The sequence below is a fragment of the Ranitomeya variabilis genome, chromosome 3 (genome assembly GCF_051348905.1).
Source record: "Ranitomeya variabilis isolate aRanVar5 chromosome 3, aRanVar5.hap1, whole genome shotgun sequence".
Lineage (NCBI taxonomy): Eukaryota > Metazoa > Chordata > Amphibia > Anura > Dendrobatidae > Ranitomeya > Ranitomeya variabilis.
The window spans coordinates 488,286,713-488,309,592 of record NC_135234.1 but is presented as its reverse complement, the minus strand read 5'-3'; the positions used below and the strand labels follow the sequence as shown (position 1 = coordinate 488,309,592).

General features: G+C 43.1%; 1 protein-coding gene across 1 annotated transcript in view; it reads right to left on the bottom strand.

The window, feature by feature from the left end:
- Window positions 1-22,880, bottom strand: part of LOC143817719 (zona pellucida-like domain-containing protein 1) — a 244,961-nt gene that overhangs the window by 154,317 nt on the left and 67,764 nt on the right. Inside the window, exons 4-7 of the mRNA XM_077299207.1 lie at window positions 12,531-12,603; window positions 9,838-9,935; window positions 5,630-5,710; window positions 5,094-5,265 (exon numbers count right to left, since the gene is read on the bottom strand). Coding sequence (XP_077155322.1) covers window positions 5,094-5,265; window positions 5,630-5,710; window positions 9,838-9,935; window positions 12,531-12,603 — 424 coding nt within the window. The remainder of the gene's footprint in view (window positions 1-5,093; window positions 5,266-5,629; window positions 5,711-9,837; window positions 9,936-12,530; window positions 12,604-22,880) is intronic.

Sequence of the window (22,880 nt, the reverse complement as noted above, 5' to 3'; positions counted from 1 at the left end):
TTGTTATGGACGCGGGGATACCAAACATCTGCACTTTTATTGTTTTATTTTATATTTACTTAAATAAATGTATTTATTGGAACAATATTTATTTATTTTTTATCTTTATTTAGGAATTTAAAAAACAATATTTTTACACAGTATAATATTTTTTTTAAACTTTTTTACATTGTTTCAGGGTGGGACACCACTATATAGTGTCAGATCGCTGATCAGACACTTTGCACAGCACTGTGTCAGATCAGCGATCTGACAGGCAGTGTAGGAGGCTTCTCATCTCCTGCTCTCAGCAGGCACTGAGAAGCCACCTCCCTGCAGGACCGGGAAGGACCCCACAGCCCTCTTGGATCCAGGGGCCTGCAGGGAGGAGACCGGAGGAGACCCTCAGAACAACGCGGTCACATCGTGTTGTTCTGAGTGTCTTATGGGGGACTTAACCCCTTAACCCCGGGCCATTTTCCGTGGTTGCGTATTCATTTTTGCTCCCCTTCTTCCAGAGCCATAACTTTTTAAATTTTTTTTTGTCAAAATGGCCATGTAAGGGCTTGCTTTGAATGCCATCGTTAGTGTTAATATATCGCGTACTGGAAAAAGGTAAAAAAAATTCCAAGTGCAGTGGAATTGCAAAAAAGGTGCAATCCCACAGTTGTTTGTTTTTTATCCATGTTCACTAATTGGTAACACTGGTCTGCGATTATAATTCTCCAGGTCATTATAAGTTCATAGACACCAAACATATCTAACTTCTTCTTTATCTACCATATATACTCGTGTATAAGTCGAGATTTTCAGCACATTTTTATGTGATGAAAACGCCCCCCTCGGCTTATACATGAGTCATTATCCAAAAAGCAGGTGGGGAAGGAGGAGTGGCAGAGCAGGAGCCAGCTAACAGAAGACATCATACTCACCCTCCTCGTGCCGTCACTCCATCTCCGCCCCTGCATCTCTGTCCCGGTGCCGGCAGCTCTTTTTGTGCTGAGCGGTCATGTGGTACCGCTCATTAAGGTAATGCATATGCACGTATCTCCACTCCCATAGGCGTGGAGTGCATATTCATTACCTTACCACATGACCGCTCAGCACAGGAGCTGCGACGCCAGGACACTGGAGATGCAGCAATGGCGCGAGGAGGGTAAGTAGGACAGGGGGAGTCTGAGTCATACAAACAATGATGGGATGGGGTGAGCCATGCGGGAGTGGGGGAACCATGCATACAACAGGGAGAGCCACACATAGCAGGACAGGCTGGGGGGAGCCACACATAGCAGGACAGGACAGGGGGAGCCACACATACCAGAACAGGATGGGGGAGCCACACATAGCAGGACAGGATGGGGAGCCACATGCCAGGACAGGAAAGGGGAGCCACATACCAGGACAGCGACAGGGGAGCCACATACTGGGACAGTGATGGGGAGCCACGCATAGCAGGACAGGGATGAAGGGACAATCCACACCCAGCTTATACTCGAGTCAATAAGCTTACCCAGTTTTCCATGGCAAAATTAGGTGCCTCAGCTTATACTCGGTCAGATTATACTCAAGTATATACGGTGAGGGGTGAAAAAAGTTCAAATTTTGTTAAAAAAATAATAATAATTGTGCCATTTTCCGATATCCATAGCATCTCAATTTTTCGTGATCTCAGGTTGGGCAAAGACTTATTTTTTGGCTGCCAAGCTGGCATTTTTAAAGATACAATTTGGATGCAGATATTATCTTTTGCTCGCCAGTTATTCCATTTTAATGCAAAGTTGCAGCAACCAAAAAAACGTAATTGGTATTTTAACTTTTTTTCTCGTTATGCTGTTTAGTAGTGTTGAGCATTCCGATACCGCAAGTATAGGGTATCGGCCGATACTTGCGGTATCGGAATTCCGATACCGAGTTCTGATATTTTTGTGATATCGGAAATCGGAATCTGAAGTTCCCAGTGTATGGTTCCCAGGGTCTGGAGGAGACGAGACTCTCCTTCAGGCCCTGGGATCCATATTCATGTAAAAAATAAAGAATTAAAATAAAAAATATGGATATACTCACCCCTCCGGCGGACCCTGGACCTTACCGATGTAACCGGCAGCCTCTGTTCCTAAGAATGAGGAGTTTAGGACCTGCGATGACGTCACGGCTTGTGATTGGTCGCGTGAGCAGTCACATGAGAGGTCACGCGACCAATCACAAGCCGCGACGTCATCGAAGGTCCTAAACTCCTCATTCTTAGGAACGGAGGCAGCCAGTTACATCGGTAAGGTCCAGGGGCCTCCGGAGGGGTGAGTATATCCATATTTTTTATTTTAATTCTTTATTTTTTACATGAATATAGATCCCAGGGCCTGAAGGAGAGTTTCCTCTCCTTCAGACCCTGGGAACCATCCAGGATAGCTTCCGATACTTGTGTCCCATTGACTTGTATTGGTATCGGGTATTGGTATCGGCGATATCCGATATTTTTCGGGTATCGGCCGATACTATCCGATACCGATACTTTCAAGTATCGGAAGGTATCGCTCAACACTACCGTTTAGTGATCGGGTTAATTTTATTTTTCATACTGATAGATCGGGCGATTCTGAAGATGCCGATACTAAATATGTGTATGTTTTTTTTTGTTTGTTTGGTTTTTTTTTAATGGGGCAAAAAGGGGATGATTTGATCTTTTATATATAGTGTTGAGCGATACCGTCCGATACTTGAAAGTATCGGTATCGGAAAGTATCGGCCGATACCGGCAAAGTATCGGATCTAATCCGATACCGATACCCGATACCAATACAAGTCAATGGGACTCAAGTATCGGACGGTATCCCTGATGGTTCCCAGGGTCTGAAGGAGAGGAAACTCTCCTTCAGGCCCTGGGATCCATAGTAATGTGTAAAATAAAGAATTAAAATAAAAAATATTGCTATACTCACCTCTCCGACGCAGCCTGGACCTCACCGAGGGGACCGGCAGTGTTCTTTGCTTAAAATGCGCGCGTTTCCTTCCTCCCGTGACGTCACGGCTTGTGATTGGTCACGTGCCGCCCATGTGGCCGCGACGCGACCAATCACAGCAAGCCGTGACGTAATTTTCAGGTCCTGAATGCCGAATTCTAGGCATTCAGGATTTAAAAATTACGTTCCGGCTTGTGATTGGTCGCGTCGCGGTCACATGGGCGACGCGACCAATCACAAGCCGTGACGTCACGGGAGGCAGGAAACGCGCGCATTTTAAAATTACGTCCCGGCTTGTGATTGGTTGCGTGCCGCCCATGTGGCCGCGACGCGACCAATCACAGCAAGCCGTGACGTAATTTTGCAACTGTTTTGTATAGGATTAGTTATGTGGATTTTTGTCATGTCACTACATTATTACTGTTTTGCTCCTGGTGGAGGAAAAATATTTTTCTTCCTGTATATTACAAAATGCAACCTGTTTTCACATTCTTTTTTCACAGAATCAATCTTATAGAAAGCGTCCTACTTCAATTATTTTCTCACCGAAACAAAGACACTATTTGAAAATGGAAGCAATACCAATAAAACTTAACATTTAATTCATTTAGATAAAACACTCAATAACATTCACGATCTAAAACTTATATGGCTACTGAAAGTTACAGGGTGCACAATCTCCCTACCAAAAACTCTATCTGTGCCCTACCTGGCAGCAGAGGTTGGCACCCTATTCAACCTGCGCAATGGCGCCCCTGCTCCACGTAGTCTGATCCCAACTGACCCTAATGGGCCCTATAAATGTTTTCACATTCCCTAATAACTCAGTGTGCTATTAGGTTGATTCCGAAGTAAAAGGTCACTAGCTTCAATTGAGGAGCAGCCATGAAGAAGATTTCTCAAGAAAAGAGAAACAGCATCATCTAGCTCGATGTCTCTTGGCCAAAAATACTGCCTAACTGCATCATGTGAGTGCCATGAAAGTTGCAAGAATATGAAATCCATCCATCCATTTAAAAACCAAGAGGTGGATGTCCAGGCAAAATATCGGAGTCTAGAAGTGGGCTCATCACAAGTTGTATCAGTTCTGGCATGACAAACAAGGCAGTGGAAGTGGCTCAAATGCTTCATAATAGTGAGATCACAGACGTCCTTACAAGTACCGTGCGACACATGTTACACATATTTTAAATGGTGGCCTGAAAAAAGGTGAAGAATTTTGGACTTCAATATCATCATAAGAAGCATCAGCTTGAGCTTGCAAAAAAGTACAAAAAGTGAACAGAAGAGGATTGGAAATGGATGATTTGAAGCAATGAGACAAACGTCAATAGACTATATTCTGATTGGTGCAAATGGGTTGGATACTTGACCAGGATCAATGGTAGTCTCAATGCTGAGCTATGTGTGAGTATTCTAGGAGACAAGTTACTCAGTAGACCTTAATACTATGGGTATGAAAAGTATGGCATAGTGTTCCAGCAGGTCAATGACCCAAAGCATACATCAAGATTTGCAAACAAATGGTTCAATAACAATGAAGTACAGGTGCTCAATTGGCCTCCAGAGTGACCAAACCTCAATCCAATCAAACACTTCTGGGTAGAGATGAAAGAATTTGCTCAAATTCGCTCTTATTCAGCAAGCTATCGTGCTTGCCAAATAAGCTGCAGAGCGAACCCGGCTTCCTGGATTGCGCTGCCTGATCAGCTGATCGGTTCTGCAGCTGCTTGTGTCGCGGCTGTGTCACAGGCATGACACATGCATGGAGAGCCTGTTTGTTGGGCTCTCCATGCATGTGTCATGGGATCAAATTTCGACAGAGACATGCTTGTATCTGATCGAGAACATGCCCAGAAGGGTTCAGGCAGTTTGGGAAGCCAAAGGTTGATTTACAAAACTGCATAACTAACCATATGATAAATAGTTGCAAGTCAAATTTATGCATGAGATAGCGAAGTTGATTTTCTATAAAATGATAGCAGTCTCACATTCAAAGCAGTAGTGGATGGTGAGATATGGAGCCTGAAAGTCAAAAGTTCAAAATATTGTTACCCTTTTATTCATCAGTACATATAGTAAATTGAACACAAAAAAAGGATTCTCTTTAGGTTTTTTTTTCAAGATAAACTTCTGGGTAACAGTTTCTGTACTTACAGGTGTTAAATAGTGGCAATCATCTGATCTGCACAATTTGGTAACGCAGTGTAAAAAAACAGTAGACATTTTCTGGTTTTTATGTTTGACGAACCGGAACACCTCAAAGGAAAATCTCCCCATTTGACTTTTCCCATTTTCAAAAATAGTTGTCTGTGGGTCTTTATCACAGCTTTGAATGAAAGAAGAATGGCACATCAATGAATACAGACATTTTTGACATAAATAAACTTTGATTTTAGAAGGGTTTAATCAAGTAAGTGCACGTGACATTGTAATGTAATCTATGGATAATTTGGCACGTAAAAGCTGTTCTTTGAGTCATGACCTAAAGTAAATGGAATTGTTTTTACAGTATGTATGCAAACATTTATGAAACTATAGGATGAGCCATGTACTTTGATGGATATGTGCATAGCTACAGTAGCATTTATGAAACTGATATATAAACAGACATAATTCTTGTATTACAGCTATGAACAAGTATAAAACAAAAACCACAACATACTATTGATACATAAAATGGTTCATTTTACCTGAGAAAGAGATCATATCTGATGTCATCATTTGGATTACCAGACGGGGTTGTATAACAATAGTCCATTAAAACATTCCAACTATATTAATAAATCATGAAAAAAAATGGTGGCAAAAGAGAGAATAAAATTATGTTATTATCTCAAATGTATACATAGCTGTTTATTTTTTCTATACTTTTATATGAGTAGCAAGACAAATATAGTTTCCCAAAAAATATTCATACATACAGATGAAATTTTCTTGAATACAACCTGATCCTCAATACCTGGAAGCAGCTGCTACACATTCAACAAGGCTGTGCAGGTCAGCTTTGCTCGAAAATGTATATCCAGCTACCACAGGAGTTAATGACTGATTGATTGGGGAATATGATGTCAGATCCCCACTGATCTGAAATTAGTGAGTTCTCCTAAGGAGATCAATATTATATACCTAGATAAGTCCTTTTTTACCTCCCTTTTACATGATTGCATTTCTTAAAAATCTGTAAAAGGGCAGTGAACAATTCCTTCCTAAGGCCTATTTCACACATACTAATATTTCCGGTACTGGAAAAACATCCATATGTCCATGTGTAACATCCGTGTGCCATCTGTGTGCACCATCAGTGTGACATGTACCAGTGCCTGTGAAAAGCAGTACAGTTTGCACTTTTACCAGGCACTGGTTGCTGAATACAACTCTCATCATTGTCGCCTGGTCTCCTTATGATGAGCCAGACCGGTCGAAGCTGATGACAGTTGTAGTCAGCACCCGCCATCTGTGAACAGCGCACATTAAATAAGAAAATGTAAAAAAAAGGTGTCGGGTCCCCCTTAATTTTCCTAAACAGCTAAAGGTAAGCAGACAGCTGGGGGCTATTGTTAATATTCTGGGAATGGGCAAATAGCGAAAAAGCCAAAAAGGTTCTCAGCCTATTAAAAACAGCTTACAGCCGTTTGTTAGCCTTTATTGGTCAGCAAAAGGGAGACCCCAAAAAATGATGTGGGGTCCCCCCTATTTTTACTAGAAAGCAAAGGCAGACAGACAGCTGAAGACAGATATTAATAGACTGGGAAGGAGCTATGGATATTGGCTCCCACCCAGACTAAGAGCAGCAGCCCTTAGATGCTCCAGAAATGGGGCATCCATTAGATGCATCAATTCTGGTGCTTAGCCTGGGCTCTTCCCACTTGCACTGGTGTGTTGCCAATTTGGATAATAGTTTTGGGTTGATGTTAGCTATTTTCTGTCTGCTGACATCAAGCCCAAGGGAAAGCAATGGAGACCCCATTACTAACTCCATAGTAAAAATTAGTAAAGACTCACACAGAGAAAAGTCATTTAATTGCAAAAAACTGCTCCCCAATAATTACGATCTTTTACCCAATTATTGACCTAAAAATAAAAATAAAATATCAAAGTAATTATCACCTGTCAACTATTACTCCATAATGATGAGGTCTTAAGATCATACCCAACTCTGCTACATCCGAATTGTGTGTTGAACAGTGGCATCATTAGTGTGACCACTCACCATACCAGCCGGAACATACTGAGCTCAGCGTGAGAACGCAGCTGCAGTGATGAGCAGTGACATAATTAAGGTTACCGCAGGTCAAAGGCAGCAAACTCTGTGTGAGCTGGCCTGTGAACTGCTTTAACCTTACTGATGTCACCACTTGCAGCATGAGAGGGGTTAAAGCAATTCATAGGCCAGCTCATACAGAACTTACCATGAGAACCGCTGCTTTTGACCTGCAGAAACTTTAATTATGTCACCACTTGTCACTGTAGCCGTGCTCTCACACTAAGCTCAGTGTGCAACTGGTAAAAGAGAGTAATTGTCAGGGAGTGATTTGTACAATTAAAGTGCTTTTCTGTGTGTGTGTGTGTGTGTGTGTGTGTGTGTCTTTATTACTTTTTTTGAGAATGAGGCTTAACAATGGGGGTGTCTGATAGATGCCTCTCCATTACTGACCCATGGGCTTGATGTCAGCAGACATAAAACAGGTGACATCAACCCCAAAACTATTACCTTACTTGCCAATGCACCAGTGCAAGTGAGAAGAGCTAAGGCTAATAGCTGAGGGCTGGTGTTCTTAGTCCGAAAGGGGACCAATATTCATGGCTCCTTCCCAGCCTATTAATATTAACCCGCAGGTGTCTGTTTAGCCTTAGTTGGTTAGTAAAATAGGGGGATCTTTTTTGGAAGTCCCTCTTTTTACTAACCAGTAAAGGCTACACAGACAGCAGTAAGCTGTTTTTAATAGGCTGGGAACCTTTTGGGCAATTGGCTCCTTCCCATAATAATGACAGCCCTCAGCTGTCTGCGTTCCCTCAGCTGGTTAGAAACAATTAGGGGACCACACTCCATTTAAAAATAAAATATTTAATTAATGCGCGAGATGCACAGATGGCGGTGCTGACTGCAACTATTATCAGAGTCTCCTGGTCTCTCTAATCATTGTGAGACCAGGTGACGATGATGAGAGTTGTAGCTAGCACTATTCCCAGGTGGCGTGTGCTGACTACAACTATAAGCAGCGAATATGTGGCACTAAATTAGTTTGTAAAATAAATAAATAAATTTATCTGACTGGTCACATGGATTTGGAATACCCAGCTGTCCAATGATTTCCTCGCTGGATGCATCTCACCAAAACAGTATGATTGTTCCTTCCTTTTGTGTCTTTTGTGCTTTTGTAAGCATGTGGTATAGATCTTAAATAGATATTTCTCACTGTGGCTGTGCTTTAAAGTTATTTTACAGTACTCAACGAGGAGTGTTAAATGACTGGCAACACGCTGCTTGAGATGCATACTTAACAATCTGTAATAGATCACTTAGTGCATATGGGTTGTCATTCTTCTCAATAGCACAGGACCTGACTACATAAGATGATGTGCACCTGAGAATGATGATCTTTTGTGCAAGCCAAAAGATAGTTTTACCCAACAAACAAGCATTTTGTGCGTTCTTTGTATGAAAGGCAGCCTTTTAAAGTGTACAATTATCATGAATTTAGCATTCCTAGGAACACTTGTTTAACGATAATTGTGCAGTGTATATGGACCCCTAGATAAAAACGTACATGGGGGATTGACAGATTGTCTTGTTTTTGCTGTAACATCGCATCTGCATCATTTTTTTTCACTTCTGTTGTTCCTTATGGGTTTCATGGGTTTTTAACCAAGGACTTATTAACGGTTATGCCTATTTTTACCAGGTTGTATAGGTCCGTCTTCACATATGAAATTGTATCTAGGAAAACATAGCTTTATAAACCAAATAACTCATAATTCACCTATATCTTCCAGTGCAAGGTAGAAAATGAGAACTAGGACAATCTTCCTCTGAGATATTTTAACATATGATCAGTGAGTATTCTGTACTTTCTGGAGCAGAAAGACTGGAAGTATAAAAACAATAATTGTTCTGATATTTTCGGTTGTAGTTTCTGATCCTCTGAACTTACAATCGTTAACAGATTTTTGAATAGAAATAAATGAGAACATCTGATCTGAATGATAAATTTTAAAACGTGGCTGTACATTTTTTCCTCTATTATTCAGTTATCAATTTTAGATTGAATGTGTGGTCTGCTTGACAGATGTTTCAAACATACTGGTTCTCCTTCCAGCACAATTATAGTGCATCCCGTCATATATTTCATGTTTTACGGACACTCGTAACTAGATACTTTTCTATGTTTTTTGCTGCAGGAATAGCTCCATTATCTGTATTAATTAAAGTGACGTGTTTTATACCGTCCTAGACACCAGACACCACTATGGCAACTTCATCATCAAGTTGGCATAAGCAAAACAGAAATAATGTAGCCTTGTCAGCTGGTCCCCAGGAGTGAAATAAAGTCGCCCTTGAGTCCTGTGAACCCTTGCAAACCTCTTTGATATTTGGATGTATTGTTTTATGAGAAAAAAGGCAATAAATGCGTTATATAGAAGAGATGTTTGCTGTTTTTCCTTCAACGTGATGATTACAAATATGTTGCCAATATGGTGATAAGATTAGACTGCGATAAAATGTGCATGTTCAGGTATCTGTGGACTTTAAATGAATCGAAGGCTTATTCTTGCTTTATGTACAAGAACTGACAGCTAAGCACATTCCTCATCTTCACAGGGTGTTTGGTGAATCACTCATCTGCAAGGACAAAAGACAAAAAGCAAGCAAGAAAAATAAAAAGCTGCATCAAAATACCGTCCGTCAAGGTTGGTTGCTCTCACTGCCGCATATATTTTTGTTTTCAATGGCAATCCAGTGCTTGGAATTAGCATTTGCTGGCTGTAGGTTGAATCCTGCAATCGTAAACAGTATTGATATGAAATTATCTTGAGAACAATGACTAAGTTGGCTCTGGTAAGTAATGCATGATATTAATGACGAACAATGTTTCTGAATAAAATGAAGAATGGTTCAAGAGATTAAAGTGAATGTGTGTGCTGACGTAGTTATTTTGCTTTGTTTGGTGTCAGCTTATTATATATGAAACAAATGCCAACATCATTCAGGTTGCATAGCATCATGTTTCCTTGAATTTTCACTTCTATTCTCTTTCTTTCCTTACCTGTTTTTACTGAATATTCTATTAGCTATAAAACCCTCTCAAGGACTGTGCCTTTTAGAATGATATTCTTCCTATTTTACCCAATCTACTGAACAGTTGTAATGATGATACTTAAAGAAGTTGTCGTATAAACAGCTTTTGTCACCTGTACATGGATGATAGATTATAGTAAGTGTAAGATTGCTGGGGATCCAGCTGCTAAGACCCCACCCTATAGCAGGGTTATCAAAAACTCCTATGTGAAAGTAGGAATAGTGTCCATGTGTAACCACTACTCCTATAGACCACGATTAAATCAATAGTCACATATGAACTTCTCCACTCTTATCAGGCAGATGACTTCAGAACTTCCTTTTCTGTGATTCTGGAGGACCCAGTAGTGGACCCAAACCCATCATATATTTATCACGTATCTTGTGGATAAGAGCCCACTGTTGCAAAGCTCATCTTGAATGGAGCAGTGGTGTGCATGCTCGACCTTGACTCTACTTATTGCCCATTGGACTTTGGTAAATAGTCAGCTTTCTCCAGCAGTTCCAATGATAATGAATGGAGCAGAGGTGAAGCAATGCACCTCTTCTCCATTCGAAATAAGACTTTTCAGAGCCCAGTTCTTGGGTTCCAAGGCCCAGTCAGGATGACTAGTAGTCACACCCTCTAATATTTATGGGATAAATTAACTTGATGCCTCTACAATATGGCAGTCATTGCACAAGTTGTCCATCTGCTACAGAATGGTGAATAAACTTAACACTCTCATTTACAATGCTATCCACAGTTCTGTACTGCCCTGCATCTCCTCCCTCATTGGTCTATCACCCTAACTGTGCTCTCCATTCTGCTCATGACGTAAGACTATCATTCTCAATATCCAAAAACTCTCATTGCCATCTTATAAACTTCTTTCACGCTGCACGAGATCTCTGGAATGCACTACCCTGGACAATTCATTTAATTCCTAGCATCCACAGTTTTAGCCACATCCTAATAAGGCTGGGTTCACATTGTGTTGGTGCAGTCTGTTCAACGCATGTGTTAAACGGACTGCACCAACGCTAGTGCCTTTTAAAGATCGCGTTATGCGATTGCGATAGCACAGATGCTCCACCTACGCTATCGGTGTCGGACCCGGAAACTCTGCAGACTGCATCCAAGGGTCCATCACAGAATGACAGCACATCGCTAATGCATGCCGATTATGACATGCGTTAGGAATGCACTACATAATGGCAGTCAATGGGTGCGCTAACGCATCCATTACATAGCGCTAGTGCCGCTGTGTAACGGATGCCGTCAGCGCATTGCCATTGGTGCAATATGAACCCTGCCTAAGGCATTTTTTTACACTCATCTGTCACCTCACTAATCTAACTGTTTCCTTTTTGCCTTTCCCAGATTTTCCCCAGAATCTTTTCCCTTATATAATCTGCTCACACACCCTCCATACACTCAAGAGCACTCTATCTGTACTTCTACACATACTGACTGGTGACCAGTTCATGTTGCATTATTTGAATATCTTACAAAGCCTACAGACATGACCACAAACTATTTTAAATAATAGCTTTGTTCTACCAAACAATGACTGTAATTTTCTTTATCATCTTTCACACTGACTCTTTGGCTTGCTGCTAACATTTGTAGGTTATATATTTATTTGAATACCCTATTTATTATATTGGTTGCAGGACCATACAATACAAGCACATTTGAGTCATATGTTACTCTGTAATGTCTGTTATTGTCTGTACATGCCCCTTCCGAATTGTAAAATGCTGCAGAATATGTTGGCGATATAGAAGTAAAATTGATTCATTCTGGGAATACTTCTTTATAACTTCTGATGCATGATGATGGCATGGAACAACGCAAAATATTCATAAAAATCAAATATTCCATAATGTTTTGAACAGCGCTAAATTGAAAAGATTCACAAAAAATGGCAAAGTTCTAACCCGACTTTTATAAGGACACAAGTTACACGTGATGAACTAGGTAACCATGATGAATAATGTGGACCATTCTGGCCACAATATGTTACACCTGCTTTCAGTAGTGTCATAATGTGATATCATGATGAAACAACCCTTCATGTAAAATAAGTCATCTTGTAGCTATTGCAGCCTGGGGAATAACAATTCCATTGTTGCTGCTTGTGTTGTCAGTTTTCTTTTTGCCTGGAGTGAGTGCAACAATGTAGCTATATTCCGTTCCTTTCACCGCTATAAAAAATGGCAGGCAAGATGTTTCATTCTGTACTGAGAATTTCAGATACTAGTTACAGAAGTCAACAAACATGACAAGCAAACATATTGTTTCTACTTACATTATAGAGAAGTAAATTCAAGGTGCTGATGAATGTACCATTCCCATCTCTTACAGAAATAGCAGCTGAAGATCTGCATTTAAAATCATTCTCCATTAAAATCATTTCTATTATGTACAGTAATGAACATTATTTTCAGTATTTTGCCTTGTGTTTATAGATTAAATACAATTTTATTCTGGCATTTGTATATTTAATGACAATACAACATAATGATATTTATATATAACTGAAGCATATTAAAAGATACAATACAAATGTCAGTGTATTAAAAGGTCTGGATGTCATGATTGGTAGACTGAAATTAACATGTCAACACACACAATGAGATTTGACACTTGCGAGTCACACGCTATGATTTCAGATGGTAATGTGGCTGCAAATTTATTAAATTGGTGATTGGACAATGAGATATTTTTGCAATTATGCCTGGGGATGTAATGAAAGATTGTGAGACAAAGGACTTTCGCATTTTGAAAATAATTTTGCAAGCTGATTAGAACATTTCTATAAGCCGCAGGTAATTTTTTACAAAGACTATTAGATGCTTAACAGGGGAGACATATTAATTGCAGCTAATCTTGAATTTTGTGGTTACTAAAAGCTTTGTCACTGACAATGAAGACACTAAAGGTAAACTATCACAAAAGTATAAAATGCCTTTTAATGCACATAACATTTAAGAAATTTTTTTTTGTATTTAAAAAGTGTAAAGTTTACATCCCCAAAGTCTCAAGTTGCACAACTGCTACAGTATATCCACGTGAAAATATTTGTTCTGATTTCTCTTATTTTTATAACGTAGACTGTATATGAATGCAGGTCACCACTACGTGTTAAAGAAGTTGTGCAATCTTAAGCTACAAGTCAACAGTCACTCTACGTGACTGCAAACATGTGAATCCTCACATTATGAGCACTCTGTGAGGATTCTCCCGTGCCGCTGCTGACAGTGGACAGTCAAATGTCTGTAATGTGATTTATGTGCTTCAATGCACTTGCATTGAGTGTGACAATGCCCATGCAGATGTCACGTGAGTCGCAATGTGAGAATTTACAAGCCTGCAATCACATAGTGTGCCTGTAGACTTGTAGCTTATTAATGGACAACCACTTTCTTTTCTAAGTTATAGCTGTCTTGAATATGTATATGTGATGCTGGTATATATGTGACATTTTCAATTCAATGATTACAGCAAATATATTTGATAACTCAGCAAAACCTGATAATTTCTCATAATGAAGTATTTTTATAGCATTTATGAACTTTTACATAAGGAAAAGCAGGCTGTTTGTAAGTGCAAGTGCTTTAGATTATCATCACTGAGTGAATGTGCTTGGTTACACTCAGATGTGAGCACCCGAGCATCTGGGTGTTCAGATGTGCTTAGTACTCAATAAGCATTGGCCGGTTCTTGGATATGAAGCTCGAATTCCCACCCTGCATGGTTGGTGCTTGTTACACAGCCAATAAATAAATGGGATTGCCTACCAATCATTGTAATGCCATAGCCATCTTGGTAGTGGCATTACTGTGATTGACTGACTGCATTACCTCAGGAGAGGTTATAAAAGGACAGGCACCACCATGCTCAATTCACTAACGCCGTTGCACAGCTCAGGGACAGGTGTGATTGGAAGGAGAGAGCAGTTATCCAGACCTGTGTGTGTACATTTTAATTAATGAGAGTGCTCTAGTGTTGATACTGGGGCTGATGCTGAACCATCATATTAGCAGTCCTTCTAAGGATTAATCCTGTACTTTACTGTTTATATCAGATACATTCTACATTTAGCCTAGGGACAGTTGCAGAAGCAGGGATAGTGGCAGAATGCAGCCTCTAGGCAGGGCGAATGGCTCTGCAGTCCACTGCTAAATATATTGCTGCTGCAAGTGACCACATACTTTTTTTTGGGAGTGAAAAATTTACTATATTGCCATCCATACAGTTTAACATACTTAGTGTTACATTATGGTGGTATATAAAACTCCCCAAAACGTTCAAAATTGTTTTCCTGCATTCAATTAGCCATCCATACAGTTTTACATGGTCAGTGCTACATTACGGTGGTAAATAAAACTCCAAAAACAGTTCAAATATTTTTTGTGGATTAATTAAGTCATCCATAGAGTTTAACATGCTTAGTGTTACATTAAGGAGGAATATAAAACTCAAAACGTTCAAAAAATTTTTGGTGATTCAATTCGTCATCCATACAATTTTTGTATTACCGTATATACTCGAGTATAAGCCGAGATTTTCAGCCCAAATTTTGGGGCTGAAAGTGCCCCCTCGGCTTATACTCGAGTCACGGTCTGTGGCAGGGTCGGTGGGTGAGGGGGAGAGGGGGAGAGGGCGCTGAGGCATACTTACCTAGTCCCGGCGATCCTGACGCTCCCCCTGCCCGTCACAAGGTCTCCGGGTGCTGCAACTCTTCCCCTGTACAGCGGTCACGTGGGACCTCTCATTAGAGAAATGAATATGGACTCCACTCCCATAGGGGCGGAGCCGCCTATTCATTTCTCTAATCAGCGGTGCCGGTGACCACTGACAGAGGAAGAGCTGCGGCACCGGAGACCAGCTGTCCGGGGGAAGGAGCGGGACGCCGGGAGCAGGTAAGTATCGCATATTTACCTGTCCACGATCCACATGCCGCTCCATCTTCCCTGCATCTCTCCGCACTGACTGTGCAGGTCAGAGGGCGCGATGACACATATAGTGTGCGTGCCGCCCTCTGCCTGATCAGTCAGTGCGGAGAGACACCGGGACCGGACGCTGGGGAGCTGCAAGCAAGAGAGGTGAGTATGTGTTTTTTTTTTTTATTGCAGCAGCAGTAGCAGCGTTATATATGGCACAGATTTATGTGGAGCATCTATGGGGCCAAACTGAACGCTGCAGAGCATATAAGGCACAGCTATATAATGAGCATCTATGGGGCCAAACTGAACGCTGCAGAGCATATAGGGCACAGCTATATAATGAGCATCTATGGGGCCAAACTGAACGCTGCAGAGCATATAGGGCACAGCTATATAAGGAGCATCTATGGGGCCAAACTGAACGGTGCAGAGCATATAGGGCACAGCTATATAAGGAGCATCTATGGGGCCAAACTGAATGGTGCAGAGCATATAGGGCACATCTATATAAGGAGCATCTATGGGGCCAAACTGAACGGTGCACAGCATATAGGGCACAGCTATATAAGGAGCATCTATGGGGCAATAATGAACGGTGCAGAGCATATAGGGCACAGATTTATAAGCAGCATCTATGGGGCAATAATGAACAGTGCAGAGCATATATGGCACAGCTTTATATGGAGCATCTATAGGGCCATAATGAATGGTGCAGAGCATTGTATATGGGGCACAGCTTTATATGGAGCATCTATGGGGCCATAATGAATGGTGCAGAGCAATGGCACAGCTTTATATGGAGCATCTATAGGGCCATAATGAACGGTGCAGAGCATTGTATATGGGGCACAGCTTTATATGGAGCATCTATGGGGCCATAATGAACGGTGCAGAGCATTCTATATGGCACAGCTATATATGGATAATATATGGGGCAATAATCAATGGTATGGAGCATTATATATGGCACAGCTTTAAATGGAGCATCTATGGGGCAATAATGAATGGTATGGAGCATCTATTTTTATTTTTGAAATTCACCGGTAGCTGCAGCATTTTCCACCCTAGGCTTATACTCGAGTCAATAAGTTTTCCCAGTTTTTTGTGGCAAAATTAGGGGGGTCGGCTTATACTCGAGTCGGCTTATACTCGAGTATATACGGTATATTACTCTTTTACTAAAATCCCTAAAACTGCTTTGCCTGCTGCAGGTGACTTTTTTAATTAAAACTTAAATTGATTTTCAGAGACCTAGCAATTAGATTACACATAAGGTGTTCGATAAGGGATAGGGAAGTAAAAGTGCTGGTGATGGTGCATGCAGATGATGAGGATGTGGGACACATGTGACTACACCTGTTGGTGGAGCACAAGAAACATGACCATGCATGACACATGGCTTCCTGTTCCACTTTGCAGAGAGGCACAGGACAACACTTCTGAAACCACACCAGTGCAAACAGGTGGTTGGTTAGATAGCAGATAATGCTTCCAGAATGATTGTCAGCACCACCCAGACTTCCACACAGTCTACTACCACAAACCAACAGTCTGGATAACCTAATCCTCACCTTGATCCTCCTTCCTCTCACCATGTTGAGTCCTAGGAGATCAGTGATCCCACACATGGACACTCTGAGGAGCTTTTTAGAACATAATATCTTGATTTTGGCCTCTCATCCTGCATGTTCCAAGAGAGACAGGAGGAGATATTGTGTAGTGATGCACAACACTTGAAGCGGCCATGGTCACAATGAAATGATGGTAAGGAATGGCACATTGTGTCTAAGGAAGTAGATGATGATGAGACACAGTTGCCGATGTGTCAGGATGTTCTTAAGTCAGCAAGTCAGGAGAATCAGGATGCAACTGTGAAAGATGAGGTGGTGGATGACAAAATCCCCAATAAAACCTGGGAATCTGGCATGAAGAGCTAAGCCAGCAGCATTGAGAGGGAGGGATCGGCAGCACCAAAACAGGCAGGTAGATGCAGTGTTCTGATGAGAGGGAGAATGCGGGCAACTGTTCCACAGAGCACAGACACTCATTAATTTCTCCATCATAGGGTTAGATGTTCCCCAGTCTACGATTTTTTTTAAAGAGAGTTCTAAGACAAAAAATGATAATTTTCAACCTGTGTCATACCAAGATCCTCAGGGTCTGATCACTAAGAGCCTAACCACCACCAGCATGATCAGCCACATGTCATCTAAGCACCTGACTTGGTGGGCAGAAAGCCTGGGTTCTTGAATGAGGCCAGCACGTGAAGCCACTGCCTCTTTCCCTTTGCTAGGTACTTTGCTAGGTACTTTCAAATCCCCTTTTCATGACACAGATGCCTCCCGCATTGCAGCTGTTCTTGCACAAACTTTTCCCTGCTTGGCGTTCAACTGTCCCTACCCCACACCTTGGAATGCAAAAGAAAGTTCTCTGTCACCTACTCACAGGTCCAAATGCTAAAGTGGCACATTTCCAAGCTGCTTGCTATGAAAATGCTGCCATTTAGGTTTTGTAGACATGGAGGATTTCCGCCAACTCATGGCAGCAGCTGCCCCTCTGTCTTCGGTCCCCAGTTGCTACTATTTCTCCCGGTGAGACATCCCAGCCTTGTACCAGCACATGTCCAGGAACATTCCCAGCACCCTTACCGATGCCATTACTGAGATAGTACATTAATTATCGGCACGTGGACATGGATTTGTGGCAACGGACACTACATTTTCCTGATGGCACATTGGGTAAACAGTGTGGGGGCTGGGGCCAAGTCCCACCCTGGCACAGTACATGTGCTACTGACACTGATGATTGCTGGCCCTACTTCTATAAGAGTTTCCTGCACCTTCTACACCAGTTACTGAACCCTCTCCTGATCCACCTCATCCTCCATCTTTGATGGGTTATCTCAGAGCATGTCATCCACATCAGCAGAAAACTGGAAGCTCTGCAGCACTGCCTTAGTGAAACTGCAACAGGCTCTGCTTAACCTAGTATGTCAAGGAGACAAACACAATGTGACAGAGTTATTGACAGGAATAACAGGCCAGAAAATTATGTGGCTGAACCTTTAATCAGGCATGGTTGTGTGCAATAATGGCCGTAATCGTGGCAGCTGTGAAGCCTGGAGCAAGTGCTAAACTTTGTTGATCATTCGTTTATGAAAACCAACCCTATTTGCCAAAGCTTCTGGTCAAGGTACTCCACAGCAGTTCTCATTTCTGCAACAGCCCAACAAACAGGCTCTCCGTGCATGTGTTGTGACTGTCACACAGCCGCGACACATTCAGCTGCAGAGCCAAGCAGCTGATCAGCCAGAGCGATCCAGGAAGCCAGATTCTCTCTGCAGCTTATTCGGTAAGCGTTATAGCTTGCTGAATTAGCCTTGACCTGATTAAATTCGCTCATCTCTAGTTGCTAGTTCAACAAAGGCTAGTACCCACACAAGCTTTGACTCATCTTTGACGGCCCCTGGGATTACTCCACACAGCGTGACTGACCGGATGTCTATGAGTGCCATATGCAGCGGCGGATACACGCCCTCCTTCTCCCTTCAAGGATCTGTGAGACGCTCCAGATGCGCTTTCCATCCCGGGTTGCCTAGGCTCATATACCCCATTGTCCTATGCTTCCAGTTTTGTTAAAGATATTTCTGATGAAGGTCTTGTGATTTGACCGAAAACATTTAAATAATCTTTGAACTGGATGCACAAATAAATGGGATGTTCACTTTTTTCATCTGAAAGAAACCATTTGAGTGCCAAGTAATTTATTACTATTGGATTGACGGGCTGGAAACCTGACTTGGGCACCACACAGGATCCTTGAGTGCCGTGTGTTTTGTCTTTTTTTGAGGGTGAAAAGAAACCAGGAGAAGAACAGGGACCATCTAGCCTCGCGAGAATTTAGCCGCTGGGCAGGCTGTATATACACCAAATTTTTGTGGTCAGTGTAAACTTGGAAGGGAAAGCGAGCCCCCTCCAGGAGGTGTCTCCACTCTGAGAAAGCCAACTTTATGGCTAGCAACTCCCTGTCCCCGATGGAATAATTCCTCTCCGCTGGTGTAAAGGTCTTGGAGAAGAAAAAGCAAGGATGCTTCCGACCTTGAGCATCCTTTTGGAAGAGGACTGCTCCAGCACCGACAGATGAGGCATCCACCTCAATATAAATGGCTTATCTACTTTGGCGCGATGTAGGATGGGAGCGCTAGCAAAATGAGAATTAATAGAGAGGAAGGCCTTGGAGACCTCCTCCGACCACAATTTGTGATTTGCTCCTTTTTGGTGAGGGCTACCAAGGGAGCTACCAAAGTTGAGAAGTGAGGAATGAACTGGCGATAATAGTTAATGAACCCCATAAAGAGCTGCACCGCTTTCAGAGAATGGTGTTCTTGCCAGTCCATCACAGCCTGTAGCTTGGCAGGATCCATAGCCAAACCCTGGGCGGAGACGATATAGCCAAGAAAAGGCAAGGACTCCTGCTCAAACACACACTTCTCCAACTTGGCATGGACGGAGTTTGCCCGTAAGATGTCGAAGACTTTGCAAACATCTCTCTGGGGGGAGTCAATATCTAGAGAGTAGATGAGAATATCATCCAAATAGACTTCGACCAAGGTGGTGAGCATATCCCAGAAGATATCGTTCACAAAGTCTTGGAAAATGGCTGGGGCATTACAGAGCCCGAAGGGCATCTTCAGGTATTCATAGTTGCCATCACTGGTGTTAAAAGCTGTCTTCCATTCATCCCCCTCACGGATGCGAATCATGTTGTAAGCACCCTGCAGATCTAGTTTAGCAATTGCCCTTGCTCCTCGTAGCCTATCGAAGAGCTCAGATATCAGGGGCAGAGGGTATTTATTCTTAACGGTGATGGCGTTAAGACCCCTGTAGTCTATGCATGGACGTAGTTCTCTGTTCTTCTTCTGCACGAAGAAGAACCATCCCTGCAGGTGACACTGACTTCCTAATTAATCCTCTTGCCAGATTCTCCTGGATGTACTAAGACATTGCCTCCATCTCCGGAAGAGATAATGGATAGACTCGACCCCGAGGAGGCTCAGCACCAGGCAAGAGGTCAATAGGACAGTCATAGGGGCAGTGAGGCAAAAGGGTCTCCACAGCCCTTTTGGAGAACACATCCACATAGGGCCAATAGTGTTTGGGGAGAGAGGAAAGATCTGCGGGTAGCTCAGTAGTAGCAACCTGAATGCACTCCCTCTGACATCTACTCTCACAAGATTCACTCCATCCCAAAATTCTGCCTGTGGACCACTCTATATGTGGGGAGTAGTAACATAGCCAAGGTTTCCCTAACAGGACCTCATCAATTCCCTTAGGAATGACGAGTAAGGAAATAATCTCCTGATGAGATGGCTACATAGAAAGAGTAAATGGGATAGTCTGGTGTGTTATCTGTGAGGGCAGTGTCGACCCATTCACCACTCGTACGGTCACTGGCTTGGCGAGCATCACCAGGGGTATTGTGTGTCATTGGGTGAAGGCAGATGACATAAAATTGCCCTCCGCCCCAGAATCCACGCAAAGCTCTACCGTATAAGTGGATGGGTCTATGGTAATTGTCCCCTTAAAGGACAGTTTGTAAGAAAAAGTCGCCGTGTCTAGTGTACCTCCTCCTACATCCACTAGACGCTGACATTTTCACGACCGTTGGGTACATCTGGAGGCAAGATGTCCTGACTGCCGGCAGACATGACAGACCTTGAGTGCAAGAGCGGTCCGGGACTTAGATACAGCTGGTGACACCTCTATGGTCTCATGTCACTCGGATGCCTGGACCGGAGATTCCAAAGGCTTGACGAAGGTGGGAGCCATCCAAAACCTCCACCTACACTGGGCTCGCTCCAACTTTCACTCGTTAAACGAAGGTCTATGCGAGTGGATACCGCTATTAGCTCCTCCAGTGTGGCGGGAATCTCCCTAGTGGCCAAAGCGTCCTTCACATGGTCAGCCAGCCCCTTCCAAAATACAGGGATGAGGGCTTTTTCTGACCACTCCAGCTCAGATGCTAAAGTCCGGAAGTGGATGGCAAAATGGCTGACCATGGACGAGCCCTGAGTGAATGATAACAGTAGGAGCACCGTATCATGGGGGACTCGAGGTCCTAAAAAGACCTGTTTCAGAGTGCTCGAGAACAGCGGAGCACACTGCACTACATGATCGCCATGCTACGAAAGCGGCGTAGCCCACTCCAACGCCCTATCCGACAGGAGAGATAAAATAAATCCCACCTTTGCCCTCTCAGTGGGAAAACGTGCAGCCAGGAGCTCGAGGTGTATTGCACACTGGCTCACAAAACTCATACATGATTGGCTATCACCAGTATATTTATCTGGCAGCGGGAGGCAAGATAAGGTTGGAATAGGGGTGGCAGTGGACAATCTTGCTGCAGATATGCTAGCAGCCTGAACAGCTACTGCGGCAACATCCACAGCTGATATTGTGTGCTCGAGAGCCGCCAACCTGCCCTCCAGCTGCTGGATGTCCCGCAGCAGTTGCTGTTCGACCGCCATTACTAGCCAGACCCTGGCGCTAGTATATTGTTAGGGCCAGCGGAACGCACCAAATAAAGGGATAGATATGAGGTGCATTCACAGCCCAGGGTCCACCGTGCAGAGATGGTACCTGCTGCTATGTAATGGCGGATGGACGCTGAACTCACACATGGGTTCGACTTCACCCCGTGTGAAATAGTAGCGAGCTCTGTTGCTTCACAGAGTCGCAAGATGCTCAGAGAGTAATACCCTAACTAGGGTTGTGCTTGCTATGAAACTCTTCTGTGCTAACCGCACACATGATGGAACCAGATGCTAAGCCAAGCGGCTAATTGCTCCCACTGATGCTAGCTGCCTGCCTTAATGTACAGTCCCAGATCTAGACACACCACATGTAATCAGAGTGGTAGAACATCCACTGGCATTAACCATAAATAAATGATACTAGCGCATGGCTGTGCGGCCATGCGAACCTTTTATTGTTGCAGCTTCTTCAGGACCTTCCTAGTAGACCAATAGGAGCTGCTACAGGACCTGAGTATGTGACCCCCGACGTCCAATGAGAGGTCTTCCCTTGGGCATGCTCGGAAGGAGAAAAGCAGGACTTAGTCCCAGAAGCATCTGCTCGCTGCTGACCAGTACTGGCTACAATGGCTGAGCCTGGAAGGGCAGCAGTAACAAAGCGCAGAGTATCTGCGTGAGCCAGATGCTGGGACCGACGTCTCCACTGAGAAGGCTCCAGTGCAGCTGGAGAAGAATGGGGGACCTCAGCGGAGGTGGTTCGAGATTCCCCCTGTGCAGCAGCGGGAACTCGACACCTAACACTTGCACACAGCAACGAAAAAGATGCTCTGCAGTAGAGCTGTGTCACTCGCACACAGTAACCGAGCAGGTATGGCACTAAACACAATCACTGTTAACCTCACAGGAGAATGCAAGCCTCACAGGAGAAAAGGAACAGGTAATGGACACAATTACAGCGTGTGCACGCACACAAACTCTTCTCTGGAGGTGCCAGAATTCTAAGACTATATGCCTGCCCTGAATGCACCCAAACTCCTCTCCAGAGGTGCTACAATTCTAAAGACTTTATGCCTGCCCTGAGCACACACAGACAAGTGCACACTGCCGCTATGTTCCACACACACGTTTGATATAAATGATCTTAGCACACCAACACGTGCTCCAGGAAACCTTTTAT